Here is a 15657-nt window from a genome sequence, read left to right as displayed (position 1 = left end):
CTGGTCTCCAGCTGGAAACCAGCCAAGTATGATTTCCAGCTGCTTCTGAAGATACTCGAAAAAGAGATGGATGAACACAAGAGACAAATCTTCATTCTTGCCCTGCCTAACATTTCAGCACAGATCCTGGAAAAGAAGAGGACTGAACTGGAGAGGCAAATATGGAAAGAGGCCCTGGTGTCAGGGGCCATTTCAGCTGTTCCTCTCCCAGGTCTCTCTTTTGCTGTTGATATAACCAGGCTGGTGGTAAACATGAAACGTTACTGCCAGGTTTTTGGCTTGGATGACGACGTCCTCTGCAGTCCCGCTCAGCAGGTTGGCAAGCCTGTTGAAGAGCTCAAGTCAGAGATAAAAATGGTTCCAACAGCCAGCTCCATAAACAAAGAATATGTAATGAGTCTGCTGAAAAGTTATGCATGTCTTTCAGTCATGGTAGTTGTAGAGGTTTTGCATTTCATCCCAGGTGCTGGTTCTCTGGTACCTGGAGGGATTTTGTTTGGAAGCACATACTACATGCTGAACAAGTTTCTCAGTGTGGCTGCAGAGGATGCCCACAGAGTTCTCACAAAAGCTCTTTCCTGAACCACAAGTCCAGAGAACAAAAGCAGTGGGCCGAGAAAAATCAAAAAAACCCCCCAAAATAACGGCTGAACCCAGCTCAGCTTGACCAGAACCTTTCAAAGTGACCGAGCAAAATGAAAACCAGGAAAAAAAAAAAAAGTCATTAAAAACCAAAATCAGAATGAAAAGGAGGAGAGAGAGATCCAATAATGTTGCTTTTTCATTTGATCAAGAGCATCTCCCTAAAGTTAAAAAAGAAAAGAGGACCAGGTCTGAGGCCCCATAAGAAATGTCCAGTGCTGTGCAGGGAGAGACAGGGAAATGCTGATCCTTTTCCAGTCCAGCACATTGAGTGCAGCAGCATGAATGCAGCCAGTCTGCTCCCATCAACCAGTTATGGCCACAAGAGCTGTCATCTGCTTCTGTTGTTCATCTTTCTCTCCTTGCCTTTACCTACTTCCTTGTGGCATTTACAAATGTGAAAAAAAGAATAAGTTGAATAAGGGACCACCCCATTTTGCGGGGGCCAGACATTTTGGGAAACACAGAACCAAGCTGAGGCCTCCAGAGTGAGCTCAATCAGGCTCTGGATGGAATAACTTACCTGAAAGTTAGCTAGCATATTAGGGATATGTATTTTAGTTCCATATTCAAAGCATCTTTAAACCCCTTCTGTTTAGCTCAAGGCATTTTGCTCTAAAATCTCTTTGCTCTATATGTCCCCCATTCTCTCTCCCTGAACAATAAAAGGATACCTGCATGCAGTGAGATCGCTGTGGTTTCCTGTGGGGAGAGGGGTCAGACAGTTGTTATAGCTCCCTTGGGTTGGCTAGCTAAGGTGGGCATGGCTTTTTACTGTCCTCCTGTATTGGAGGCTGCTTGTGAATGCTTTAAGCTAATAGAAGCACCCCAAAAGCCCATGGTGGGTTAAGCACTCTCAAGGTCTACAGGGTCCGTGTACCCTGGGGGCACAGACCCCTAACAAAGACCAGACCCCGGGTGGTGGCCATGGTTACTCCAGGCTTGCAAGTGGGCTCCTGGAAGGGGGTCAGCCAGATGTAGGCACCCCAGGGGAGACACTTGAAGCATGGTTTTTGTTCGGGTGCAGTGAGGTGGGTAACTTAGTGCAGGAGCGCCCCCTACTGTCCTGCCGCATACCCCATAATTTGGACCCTGGGGTAGGGGGGGAACACAGGCAGGGCTTCCCTCGGGACGAGACCACTTCACTGCTCCCTGCCAAGCCTCTCAGAAAGCAGCCCAGGAATGTGGGTGGCAGAAGAGCCAAGGCTTTCCCTGGGGACCAGACCCCAGTGCTGGGGGGGGGTTGGGAACGACACAAAAAACAAAACACATCCAATGTCCTGATCCTGATCCACTGCAGTGGTCTGCTGTGGGGGGACTGCACTCTGAAGGTTTCCCCACAGTGGAACCCAGCCCAGCTTGGGGCTTTCAGTACCCCTGCACCCCACCCGTCAGGTGCCAGGTACAGCCAACATGGGGGGAAACGGACCCTTGTCCTAGCCCTTCCTCCCCTGCTCTGGCATCTGTCATAGGCAGAGGCCGTGGCAGGGTGATTTCCCTGGTGAGCCCTACCAGACTGGCTTAGACAGAGCCATCCGTGAGCCCTTCCAGCTCTGCCTGTCAGGTGCTGGGGAGGAGGACAGGGAAGGACCCCAGTCCCAGCTCCAGGGTCCCTGCTGCATCCTACCAGCTGTCACTGGTTCTGGGCTCTACAGGATATGCTGGGCAGCCCTGGGGCTTGGGCCAGGTGGTAGGGCCTGATCCTGCCCTATATGGAACACTCCCATCCTTGCCACCTTGTGCAAGTCAATGGAATAGCCTGGCACATCCTGCTAGAGCCTGGCACCGGTGGCAACTGGAAAGAACCCAGCTTGGGGGGATGAGACCAGGGTGGAGGGGGCTTTAACCTCCACCCCTACATGTTAGTGATTGTGCCAGCCAGATCATCAGGAATGGCCTGGCTGGCCTGCAGGCTGGGAGACATGTTTTTGTACCCTCTGCCTTTTAGTCTAGGCCACTGAAGGCCTCTGCCTACTTTTTCCAGCTGAAAAGCAAATGTCTGTGATATTCAGTATTGGCTCAATCTATGCAGTTTAGACAAACCTGTGGTTTGAATAGACTGCACCTATCGGTACTTAGCCCATGGCTATACTTGAAATCAATGGATCAGTGCATCTACTGGTAAAAAGCCTCAGAATTAATTTATTACCAGGTGTCATCTTACAATTAAAGGAATCAGATATAGAGTTTATGGCAAAAGATTTTTTTTTTATTTAAAAAGAAAGCAGGCTGAATGAAAGCAAACACTATACACAGATCCCAATTTGCAGATTAAACCAAAAAAATAAAAATGGCAATGAAAACATCACTTAAACAAAAATGACTAAGTGAAAAGTTACTATATGGAAAGTAACAAACAGGATAAAAATGCAGGTCTTCAATTCTGCTGGTCTTCTGTTGGTTTTGTTTTTTAAATGAGATCAGCAACTGGAAATGAGGGAAGAGAACATAAATTGAGTCTGTGCTGAATATGTAGCACACAACACCACAACAATAATGAAGCGTGCATATACTGCTGCATCTACCTCTTCATGGAGATGAACAGGGTTCATGCCAACCAGATTTTGGCAGGGTGGGAAGACACAGCTATTCTACACACATCTTTCTGCTCCTGCTGAAGCCTGTGGCATGGTACCATACCACCAGGTTTTGAGGCAATCACCACAGTGACTATGTGAGCAGGAATGAGGGCCTATCTGAGCATGCAGTGCACTTACCATTCATGGGCATTTCATCTATCTGGGTGGAGTAGTACTGCTCAATGTCACGCAGGATACGAATGTCATCATTCTTCACAAAGTTGATGGCCACGCCTTTGCGGCCATACCGACCTGATCTGCCGATTCTGTGGAAGAGACAGACCCAGAATGAGCTGGCCGGCTAGTTGCAAGTGGATCAAAATGTAACAGTGGGAACCATCCCCTTACCTGTGTATATAGAGTTCTCTGTTATTAGGCAAGTCGTAGTTAATGATCAAGGACACCTGAGGAACATCCAGGCCCCGGGCCCAAACGTCTGTAGATATAAGAACTCGGCTGCAAAGAAAAAAGAAGTTATTGCAACTGTGTTCCACTGGAGGATGCCATGCAATGAGATACAGGCAGCACCTGTACTGGGCTGTTGTGTGCCCCAGACTGGGCACTGATCCTGCTGTTAGACTCCTAATACTTATGAATCTTAAGGATCTCAGAATTCTCAAGTCTGTCAGTGTAATGTTGCAGCTTGTTCTAGATGCACCACATATGAGGGTGAAATTAAGAAAGGGGCTTTCAGGGGTAGAAAGAGAAAGCATAAATACACCACCCTCCTGCAAGACCCAGGAGAAATGCTGGCATGGCCAATCCCACTTCACTTGCCTGGCACCAGATCTGAACTCCTTCATAATAGATTCTCTCTCTTTCTGTGGCATGTCTCCATGCATGGATGAGACTGTGAAATTTGCTTCTCTCATCTTCTCCGTTAGCCAGTCCACCTGTGCACACAGCAGGATAACCCACATCAGTTGTACATAAATGCTATTATGCCATTCCTGGCATACAGATCTGTTGGACATGCTTAACAAAATTTTATCAGAGAATCTCACAGAGATAGATAAAGACATGTCAGAGGGGCTGGCTATGACATTTCACTGTCTGCTTCTTAAGATAACTTTGGTGGGGGAGAGCAGTAGTCAGTCTGAAGAACATCAAGCAGATTATAGAAATCATAGAGAAGTAGGGCTGGAAGGGTCCTTCATAGGTCACTGAGTCCAACCCCCTAAGGCAGGATCATCCCTATCTAAACCATCTTATTCAAATCCATAATCTAACTTCTTTGTAAAACTACCATTAACCCTAACACACCCCAACCTGCCACAGGTAAAAGAGGGACCAAGGCAGCCAATGTTCTGCTTCTGTAAAAGGTCGTTAATATACATTCAAAAGCTCCAGGGTACAGGGTCATGCCCTCAGCTGCAGAGGAAGGCAGTACCCCCACAGTCCATAACATATTTTCCTGACCTCAAATATGGCAATTGGTCTGACCCTGAGTGGAGCAGCAAGACTCTCTGTCCAGGAACCTCAGGCTTTAAATCCCAGCAGGAGCACAAACACACCCTAGTCAAAATCCCCAGCCCTGGCCGCAGCCAATACCCAATGCCTCAGAGAAAGAAGGCTTTAAAAAAAAAAAATCCAGACATATAGGAGAATGGGAGTGGAGTAGTGAGGACTCCCTCCCAGCCTCATGCCACAACCAGCAAAGCCCAGAAGCATGGGAAATACCCACAGTAGCACACATGTATACCTATGCTTGCATCATCCCTGACCAGTGGCTGTCCAACCTCTTCCTGAATACATCCAGAGTCCATAACTTCCCTAAGCAGTCTATTTCACTGCTTCACTGTTGTAACAGTGAAGTTGTCTGATATTCAGTCTAAATCTACTCTGCTGCAACTTCAAGCCATTGATCTGTGTCCTGTTCTCTGCAACAAGAGAGAAAAGGTGTTCTCCCTCTTCTTTATGGCAGCCCTTCAAGTATTTCAAGACTGCCATCATGTCCCCACTTAAGCACCTTCTCCACAAGCTGAACATGCCTAGCTCCTTCAGCCTCTTCTCATATGACTTGCTTTCCAAGCCCTTTATCTTTGTCATCCAGCAGTGGCCCCAATGTAAGCTTCAATGAAAAACTACCACAGGAACTGCAAATCCCCCATAACACTACAAAAAACTCACAACTAGCCCAGAAGCCAAAGACCATAACTCCTTGCAGTACAGAGCAGAGCTCCTCTAAGGTGTCTATGCTGCAGATACAGGTAAGATCCACAAAGCCCTGGTGGTTGTAAGGCCAAACTAATGTGCATTTTATAATTAGCATAAATGATCTTTATTAATAGCATAAGTTAAACTATGTTCGCTTTGCTTCTCAGCCCAAGGGAAGATGCAGGACAGCTAATGGTAGCCAATGAAAAACCCTGTAAGTGAGAAGACTTCAGAACGTAGGCAAAAAGGTGGCTAAACTAGATAGGCCAGCTTTGGGTCACCTAGAGCTAGCTTTGTAGTTTTGGGCCAATTAGATCAAGTCTTACTACAGAGGCAGTTTTATACCAGTTATGGAAATAGGCACATTTCCTGTGTAACAAATAAGATACATCCAAGTGCCATATTAGAAAGAATATCTGCATATTAATTATTGGATTACCTATCAATCTTATCTGTACATATGCTAGCCTTATTTAAGATTATCTTTATTTAGCAAGCTTTTTATATCTAGCAAGATAATTGGGTTTAAAAAGCCAGGTCCATCTCAATCTTTGCTCTTCAACCTTGAACTCCTGTTCTTGCTCAATTACCCAACAACAGATTAACTAGCATCAGTACTTCTTTCAAATTTAGGTAAGAGGCTTTTTGTCCAACAACTTTAAACTGTATTTCTATTAAGCTCAATTTCTGCTTTAGATATACTTTTTTATTTAGGTTTATGATCCTTGTATGCACTCAATCATATTCTTGCTATGCCCACTTAGTGTATGAGCGATAACACCCTACTATTTATAATTTAATATAAAACTTCCTATTAAAAGTTATTTAAAATATATTTTACAAAGAGCTCGATATTGATGGGACAGACTTCTCAAACTTTCCTTGATCCCTAAGACACATCTGGGGTCAACACTAGCCCAATACAAGAGGAAACCAAATTCAGGCATATCTCAAACAGGCACACAGCTCCATTTCCATTTCAATTCCATGAACCAGCTAAACCACCCTCCATTCAGGGACAAACAGAGCTCTTTTGATGGGGTCTGTATGCCTTTAGACAATCACAGGTCAAGAGCACAGCCAAGTCCTTCAGTTACAAGGCAAGCTGAGCAGCTCAGTTGCACTGTGGGCTGTTGCAGGGATGGTCAGAATGGACAGGCAGTCAGAGTGATTAAGGGCCAGAGGGCATGATGAGATGGAGAGCAGAGCTAGGGAGAATTTCCACTGCAGCAATTAAAAACTAGATCCCTCATGCTGAAGTGGAATTTCCCCTGATCTCAGCTTTGCAAGGCTTGTTGTATTAAAAACTAACTGCCAAGCACAGTGGCTGCATTTTAAAACTGGAGGACTTGCTGAGATCAGCAATTCCCATGATTAACAACTTGTCTACCCACAATGCACAGGAGAAATAGCATAGCCACTACTGTACAGCTAAGCACAACATGCCCTACATGTTCTCACCATACCTTCCTCTTGGTATTACAAAAGATGACAGCTTGTGTGATGGTAAGCGTATCATACAGATCACATAGCGTGTCAAACTTCCATTCTTCCCTCTCCACAGCGACAAAAAACTGCTTGATTCCTTCTAGAGTCAGTTCATCACTGCCAAGAGAAAAGATGACAGTTTTTGAGTTTGACAAAAAAGACAGAAATCAGAACAATACATTTAAACCTTCTGGATAGTTTGTAAGCACTCACACCATCTTGTGCATAATAATCTCTTAGTGTTTCAGGAATGCAGGGCCCTAGGGCTGCCTAAGGTGCCCTGGTCTGGCACTCTGCAACGTTGAAAGGATGGAGACCCTGCCCAGAAGTTCAGAGGCTGCAGGTTTGCAAACTGTAACCCAGGAAGAGGTCTCTGCACCCAAGATGGACTCCACAGAAGTAAGGGGCCCTCGTACTAAAAGGAATCTCACAGGATCAAGATTTAAGAAAAGAGTGGGAAGCTGCAACACATGCAAGGAGAGGAGGCTGAAGGTTGTGACTGCATGAGTAACACGTATGAGGTTTCAGGCCTGCATGAAGGCCATGGTTCAGAAAAGTCCCAGCAGGGGGCTGCTTCGAGTAGGAACTTAAAAGGGACCAGTGAAACAAAGATCTGAGCTTGTGTCTTATTAACAATGCATATGGGACCCACAAGGTGATGTTTTCTATTCCTACTGTTTTTAATTAGCAATTCTCAAAAGGGAAATTCTGGGAACTAGTGCAATACCCACATCACCAGAAACACCTTTGCAGATGAAAGGGACCCAAAGTCAGACTGCTCACAATTCTGGCTTGGCTGCTACCTGTGGAACACTTGCACATACACATATTGGGAAATCAAAAGGTCTCTGATGTTTAAGATGCAAGAAATCCAAGAGCTCTCCAGTAGGCTCCCAGCAAAAAACAAGACTTGGCTTCCCAAGTACTTCCAAGGAAGAGCAAGAGAAGGCAGGGCAGGAGTGAAAGAGGGACTGTGTGGGAGGACAGTAGAGAGAATCCCAAGGCTACACAAAGTAAGGAGGAAGCAGGACAGAATAAAGCTACAAGAGCTATGGAGGGAAGAGGTTTGTGGTAGGGAGGGGCCTTCCTTTATTCATCCAAAAAAGAAATACTTCAAAAAGGCTCACATTCAAGAGCCTTCAGTTCCAGAAGAAACCCTATTTGTGAGATCAGTGGGAACCTAGTGAAAGAAGCAAGAAGACCCTGTATCAGACGAGCAGAACCCAGATCTGCTCTTCTGCTGGCAACATCACTCACCGTTTAACTAGGATACGAATAGGGTCCGTCATGAACTTATTGGTCATCTCCAGGATCTCATGGGGCAAGGTAGCACTGATAAGAACCACCTGTGTAGCTGGAGGCAGGTATCGGTACACATCATAAATCTGCTCCTTGAAGCCTGCCAAAGCAAACCACACAGCAGAGCCCTGTTAGTACCTTCAACTCCTTTGAAACCACTGTGCCTACAAGGGTTCACTGGGAATTCAGGACTAAGGCTATGCTGAAGATTAGATGGTACTGCACTCACAACTCACCCAAACAACTTCGTTCCAGCCCCCACTCTGCCAACCTACTAGATTTGGTGAGACACAGACATTCTAGTGAGGAAGGCTTTGCTAAAGGCTCAGTTACAGGTCTGGTGTTTTTTATAAGGGCTTATATTCCATGAAGCAAGATGTGCTTTTAAGAGCTGAATTGCTGGCTGTCTGCATGTTGGAGACTGGGGGCAGCAAGGCTGGGGAGAGCACACAGCACATTCATACTTACCTTTATTGAGCATCTCATCCGCTTCATCCAAAACCAACATTTTGATGGCCCGCGTCCTCAAACTTCGGCGACGGATCATATCTGCGAGATTGCACCGTGCATTAAAACCAGCCACCAGAGGCACAGAACCTCATGCCCACAGTTAAAGTTTTCATTTCTGAGAATTCAATATTCTGGGTCTCAAGACACCACTAGTTTTGTCATGTAAGCCACTCCTCAAAGAGGAAGCAAATCACAGCCTAACTGTAGCATGGCAGCTAACCAAGCAACTGTAGCTGGACACAATGTGTGCACATCCTTTAGGACTCATCTCATGCACCAGAAGGGATCCAGGATGTCACCTCTGGATTATGTATGAGGGTGAGTGGTGACTATGGGCCTTCCCACTTTATCAAGGGAGAGCCTTTACTTGTACCACAGTACTAGTAAGAAGCACATAGTGCTTCTCCCCACTCCTGCCCTAACGGCGGAGCAGTTTCCAGTGTTGCCAAGTTGGCAGCAAAAAATTACAACTGTCAGGAAAATAAAGTTAGGACTGCATGCTGAGCTGGCCAAAAATGGGCACCGTCAGCCAAGTTTACAGTGGGACCAAGTTGCTGCAAATCATATTCCGAAACCATGCTACAAAGGCTGGTCAGCCAGAAACAGTCATGCTGCTTCTTTTCCAGTCTCTTCCCTTGGGCTCCATACTGCATCTCAGGCACTGCCGCAGCAACATCCTCCTAAGTAAAAGATATTCTTTCCCCTGAGCAGATCTATACACAGCAACAAGAGAAGTAAAATTTGTCATACCCAAAAGAAAAACAGACATAAAACCTCTCTCCTGTTTTTCATGAATTATTATTCCCAGATGGTAACGAGTTACAGACCAGGTACTTTCATATTTATGATGTCCCTTTAAATGGCCATTTCATGTTTCCATGGGCTGAACAAGCTGAAGTACAAAACTCATATTGAACAATTTTAATACATCTCTGGTATGAAGAAAGATCTGGTATAAACTTCCACTGATCTCCTTACCAAACACACGGCCTGGGGTCCCAGCAACGACATGCTGCCCGTAATCCAGTTTTCGGATGTCTTCGCCAACGTTTGTCCCTCCGATACAGGCATGACACTGGACATTCATGTAGTCACCCAGAGCAAGAAGACCCTGTATCAGACAAACAGCACTTAAGCAGTTTACAGTGACTCCATGTAAACTTTAGTTGCAAAGACTGTCCTGACCATCTGTACAGCTCTTTTGCCCTAGATTTAGGAAATCCACATTTTTTTCCACCGCAAACCTTTGTGCAGTCTCCTCCAACCTGTGATGCTCCTATGCTTTCTTTGGAGAAGCAAGAACATGTAGGAATCACTGGAGTAGTTGTGTGTGTAAAAAAAAGCAGCATCAAGAACAACTCTGCCCTGCAAGTGAAGGAGTTTCAGAGCCCCAGGTAGAAGGAAACACTATCACCACACTGAGTTTAACTCCCTAAAAACTCAAACTAGTAATCGGGGCTTCCAGCTCAGGTATCACAAGTTTTGCAGCTGATTTTGAACAAGTAGTGCATTCTGCAAAGAGGAAACCTTTCCCCAACTGTAATATTTCTAGTGAATTATGAGTTTCTCAATTCCAAGGTTTGAACAGCAGAACATTTTGAGGTTCAGAGTAAATGAGAAGCCCACGATATCCTATTCCAAAAATGCCACTATATAAAAAAAAAAAAAAAGCTAGAGCAGCAAGGCAAGGGTTTCAATACTATCCATTGTCAGAGTCTGGATTGTTCTACCAGAAGAACACCCTGAACGGGCAGGGCAGATCACCAAATCAGCTCCATAATTTTGCTAAAAAACCTGGCACACAACTGAATCGCAAGAGGAGGGCCAGTATCAACAGTGGCAATACATTATGCCTGAATCTTCCTCAGAATTAACACTAGAATTGTGAACATTCTACAGAAAACAGAACAGGTAGCCTTGAGCTAACTGGGATTAATTCTAGCAAGACAGCAGTAAACCAACAGCACCATTGCACAGCTGTATTTTGCATAGCTGGTCTGTACTACAAAATATCTATGGTACTTTTTAACAAACATGTAGCACCCCTTCCTCCTCTATGGAGGAGAAAAAAAAAAAATCACTGAAAATAGACAGTGATACTACTAGCCACATAACTTTTTTTTTTTTTTGGAAATACTTGGCACTTTAACTTGGTCTACACTTACGTGTGTTATCAGCACAGCAATACCAGTTAGAAACATGGTGGGGGGAGGGGGCGGGAATCAGCCCCAATCAATACACACGCTATTGCAGAGACAATGAGAGCCCTTTTGTGAATACCACTTATTTCATGTGGGAAACTGGTACTAGTTATCCCAACCAAGGAAATTTGCCAGCATAACCTGAAATTCTAGTTACCTGCAGGTAAAGTATTATCTTGGTAGGCAAGCCCTCACAAATGATTACAGACACTAGTTTTTCAAAAACTCTTACCTTCTGTATTTGTACAGCCAGCTCCCTTGTTGGTGCAAGAATCAATGCCTGGGTTTCCCGAACCTGGTAAAGACAAACAAATCAGACATGCCCCAAAAGCAGCACAGACCATTGCGTCAGATTTCAAGAACGATCTACCACATACATTACAGGCTAAGAGCTGTTTGCAATGGCTCATCCATCCTATTCAATCCCACCTGTATTGAAATATTTCCTTGTTTAAGCCACTTTCAACAACAGATCATCCATCTGCATCTTTAACTCAGTCAGCTCATTTTCTCCTTGCCAGCTACACCACCATGTTTTGGCCTACTTTTTGTAATGCACTATGTGCCCTTTGAATTGGTTGTTCTTTTTTGTCTGATGTGACTGACAAAGTTTATTAAAAGACTTTTCAGTTCAAACGTTACTTGTTTTCAGGATGAAGGGCAGAAATCTTAACTTTCACAAGCATTCAGTAAGACTACATATTAACATTTATTGCACTGGAAGAACATTACAAAGACAAAAACTTCCTTTAGAACTTTACCATTCTGAAAGCGTAAATTATTTTTCTAAATTGTTACTGCACAAAGGGAGGTAACAGAGGAAGAAGCAGAAACAAAGACTCGTTGTAAGACAGTATTAGTTTCTATAAAATCATGATTATTTAACACCACCTATCCATTAAGGCTCTGATGCCAAAAATCAGTAAGGCATCAGCAACTCTACATCAGCAAGTCCACCAGCATCAATGGGACTATTAAACATGCATTACCATACACTCTGCCTGTGACACCACGCTATGACTTATGGCTTGTTTGTGAAGACAGGGTGATGCTGCCAGAGGTGAATTTTGAAAAACTGATTTAATCTGTTGTGAAATATTTCTATTTTGAAAATACATGGACATTCTTTGAAGGGGAAGGGGTGCAAAAGCCAATAAAAACCAACTTAACAACAATGGAATTTTATCCTAAGTATTTTTCCCCTTGGCCCAAAATTCTCACCCAACTCACAGAACCAGACCCAACGAATTCATGGGACTACACACACGAGAAAGATGAACAGGAACCAGCCAGTTCTGTCTTCCAACGACTCCTCGTATTAAAAGAGGAATACAGTCAAGCAGAGCAGAAAAGTTAAAATCCCTGCAAAAGTGGAGTTCTTAGTCACAATCTTGGATGAAATCTGCAAAATCCAGTTTTCTGCTAAATTTCAATGCCCGTTAAAAGATTTAAATGTAAAGCTTTATTCACCAATTTGTAACAGTCAACCATAAAAGCAGTGGCTTATTAAAAAAATTATATGTACCTGAGTTACAAGTTGTAGAGTGCCTTGAATAATAAAAAGTACCTGAATATCCAGACACTGCAGAACCGAGATACAAAATGTTGCCGTTTTTCCTGTTCCAGACTGTGACCTGGAAAAAAATACTACATATGTTTTTAAGTGCTCAGTTTCTTGGTAATACATATAGCCAATTTTAACTCATTCCCCAAAAGAAAGGCTAATTTCTTGAGCAGTCCTTCTATATTTAACTTGGCAATGAACTGACAATATGCATTTTCAATATTGCACATTACAGTTTTAGCTGATGGGGTTGCACAATTTTCAAAATAAAAACAGTTTGAAGCTAGCAAAATCCTTCTAGAAAATGCTCTTAAACAAATTCCCAAACTCTGGTACATATACCTTTGGTGGTACTGAGCCCAAAGTTTCATCGATGCATTTCACAGCAGGTTTTAAGATTGTTGTACATGGAATAATAAAGTTTCACTGGTAGTTTTAACACGCTGATTAAACCACGCACTTACATGACACAGTGCAAAAATGTACCATAAGGTTTCCCTGCAGTGAATTACACTGAACATGAAGCAAGTAGGCAAAGTGGAAGATTTTTAGAGAACCCTCCAAATGTGGACAGGCCTGTCAGTCTCCCAGGGCCAATAAACTCCTAAAGCCTAAAGACAAAAACAGGCATATTTTAAAAAGCTGTTGAGGGTTCAATCTATTGATCTATGGGATAGTCTGGATAGATATAATCCCGCCTCAGGCAGGGAGTTGGACTAGATGACCTCTGGAGGTCCAGCCCTACTTCTCCATGAATATCTCATTATCAAAAAGAGAGAAGAACAAGTTTTTTCTCCTCGTGTAGTTCAACTTAAAGCCACCAAATATGCCTGGCTGACAAAAAAGATCAACCGCAAAGCCCATCTCAGCTGCTTGTCAGCTACAGTTGAAAACAGGTTGGGGAGCTTACCAAATAAGGATTTAATATTATGGATGCAACTGCACTTGCTTTCCCCAATGCTTGCATTTATAACAAGTTTCAGGAGTTAACATGTGGATGAGTTCTCACACTTACAGTGCATTTAACTGTTGTGCCATATAACAGTGCCATATAATATAATATGCCATAATATAATATGGCACAATTTAACTATTGTGCCATATAATAGTGCATTCAATATGCCTGGACAGAGCACCCATGCTCCACACCTTCCCCAGCCCAGCTGAGGCCCCACTCACCCGCCCCACTCCCTCCGTCACCACAGAGACCTCAATCTGCCTCCCTCTGCCCCCCTTCCCCCTACAGATTGACCTGCTGGGTGGGAGGGTGGTGGGAGTGGGGCATAGTAGATCCTGGATTGCCCTTTACTTCAAAGGGTGATCTTCACCTTAAAAAGGCTGGAGACCACTGAACTACAATGTTAAAATAGGCAACTCTGAGTTCTAAAAACCATATTTATAACTGTTATGTTATTCCTTGGTTATACTTTAATACTGCTATTAAAAAAATAAGCAACTGATGCTTTCCTGTGTGGAGCACCTTTATAAAGATATGTGAGAGGCAAGGATTTTGTGTAGGTGGTATCTTATCGGACCAACTGCATGGTTGGAATACATTTAAACAAGCTTCTGAATACAAGACACTTCTCATCAGAACTTGCCGCCTGCATACATCCTGGATCATCATGGGTACATCATTCTACCACTTTATAAAGACAAACATGTTATATCATTTTCTTCCTTCAATCACATAATTTCACTTACTGTGCAATCACATCTCTTCCTTTAATGATCTGTTTGATTGCTCTCTGTTGGATTGCCGATGGTTTCTCAAAACCTGCAACATTTGAAATGACACACCTTTTTAAATGCCAGCTCACAGGTGCACAGAAGTAGCGCTGCAAATAATTCCAAAACTGAAGTATGAATCCAAGTGTAAGTGGATTTTCAGAAGCATATAGGGCAGCAGTTCCCAAACTGTAGTTGGTCACCCTAAATGGGGTTGCAACATCAGCAAATGGGGTCGCGATAAACATGGATCTGGGTTGAGAGTGAGGGGCCATGCTGAGGAAATGAGGTCATAAGTAGGGTCATGCTGAGGAAAAGTTCAGGAAGCACTGACGTAGGGACTGTTCCATTAACTTGATGGTTTTCAGCCAGTTTGGCTAGGTCAGTACAAAGGTGCCTGGATACTTGTACACTGTGTTCAATCTGCCCCACTTCAGCACAGCTGACTTCTGCAGATGTAACAACCTGCAGCAATATTAGCCTAGTTTAAAGCGACAAAAAAGTGCACAGGACCCTGGCACTGCAATCATTTAGCTGCTATTGTCCAGAGAAACCCTAGAATTGCAACTTGCATTGTCTCTTGGCAAACTGTGTCCATGTTTTTCTCTCTTTTTCTTGGATAGCTCCCCCCCATTGGGCTCCCTAGAAAGAAGACCAAATATGACACCAGTTGTTTGAGCTCTTCCTACACCTCCCCTTGGAGTCCCCTGTGGTTCAGCTGTAGACTCCTTGTCTCCCACATGGGAGACCTGGGTTCAAATCCCAAACGCTTATACAAATAGTCACAGAGACACCAAGTGCCTGGACCCAGTCTGGCCTTTGGATTCTGTCTCAGTGCCCTAAAGGAGGGTGGGGGGATGCAAGGTCTAAGCAGCTCAAATCTCCTGCCGAAGCACATACATGGAAGGTCTGGGCGACCTCCCATGCATACACCATACTCCGGGAGGATCAAGGGTTGCCAAACATCGCCAGGGCCGCCCTGGCAGGGCAGGAAGCGGGCGCGCGCGGGCCCGGGGAGCTCCGCGCGTGCGCACAAGGCCCGGCCGCATGCGCTGCCCTCTGCTCCCCCTCCCCAGCTTGGCCCCAGGCGCGCACCGTAGGCGTAGATGCCACGCAGCAGGTCCTCGCGCAGCCCCATGGTGTCGAAGGTCGGCGTGACGTCCACCTCCTCGCTGGTCTCGAACTCCACCTTGGTCATGTCCTCCTCCTTCATCAGCCGCTTGCGGGCCGAGCCTGCCGCACCCGCCGCCCCCGACATGATAGCCACCCGAACAGCGGCCTCCGCGCTCCAACCGGGCCTGGGCGCCTCACGTACGTACGTGCGTGCGTAGCGACGTCAAGCCGCACGGAGCGTACGCCCTTCCCTGCCTCCCAGCGCTGGCGCATGCGCGCTCTCTCCGTTCTTCCCAGCGGTTCTGAGCAACTTGTCGGGCGTAGGCGCTGATCTCGCTGCCACGAGGGGCCGCTGTCCTGCTTGGAGCGAGGGGGA

The 15657-nt window shown here is 45.0% G+C and overlaps 1 protein-coding gene across 1 annotated transcript; it reads right to left on the bottom strand.

The window, feature by feature from the left end:
- Positions 1 to 2829: 2829 nt before the first annotated feature.
- On the bottom strand, positions 2830 to 15521 carry EIF4A3 (eukaryotic translation initiation factor 4A3). The gene is made up of 12 exons (XM_090052590.1): positions 15264 to 15521; positions 14145 to 14217; positions 12444 to 12510; positions 11109 to 11171; positions 9654 to 9786; positions 8634 to 8714; positions 8124 to 8265; positions 6845 to 6983; positions 3999 to 4114; positions 3570 to 3677; positions 3360 to 3487; positions 2830 to 3069 (listed from the first exon to the last, which is right to left on the bottom strand). The coding sequence occupies exons 1-12, from the start codon at positions 15424 to 15426 to the stop codon at positions 3053 to 3055; spliced, it is 1230 nt and encodes a 409-aa protein (XP_089908716.1). The 5' UTR covers positions 15427 to 15521; the 3' UTR covers positions 2830 to 3052.
- Between the last annotated feature and the right edge of the window lie 136 nt (positions 15522 to 15657).

This window comes from Crocodylus siamensis, chromosome 1, assembly GCF_052110815.1.
Source record: "Crocodylus siamensis isolate JL-2025a chromosome 1, ASM5211081v1, whole genome shotgun sequence".
NCBI lineage: Eukaryota > Metazoa > Chordata > Crocodylia > Crocodylidae > Crocodylus > Crocodylus siamensis.
This window is presented reverse-complemented; position numbering and strand designations above follow the sequence as displayed.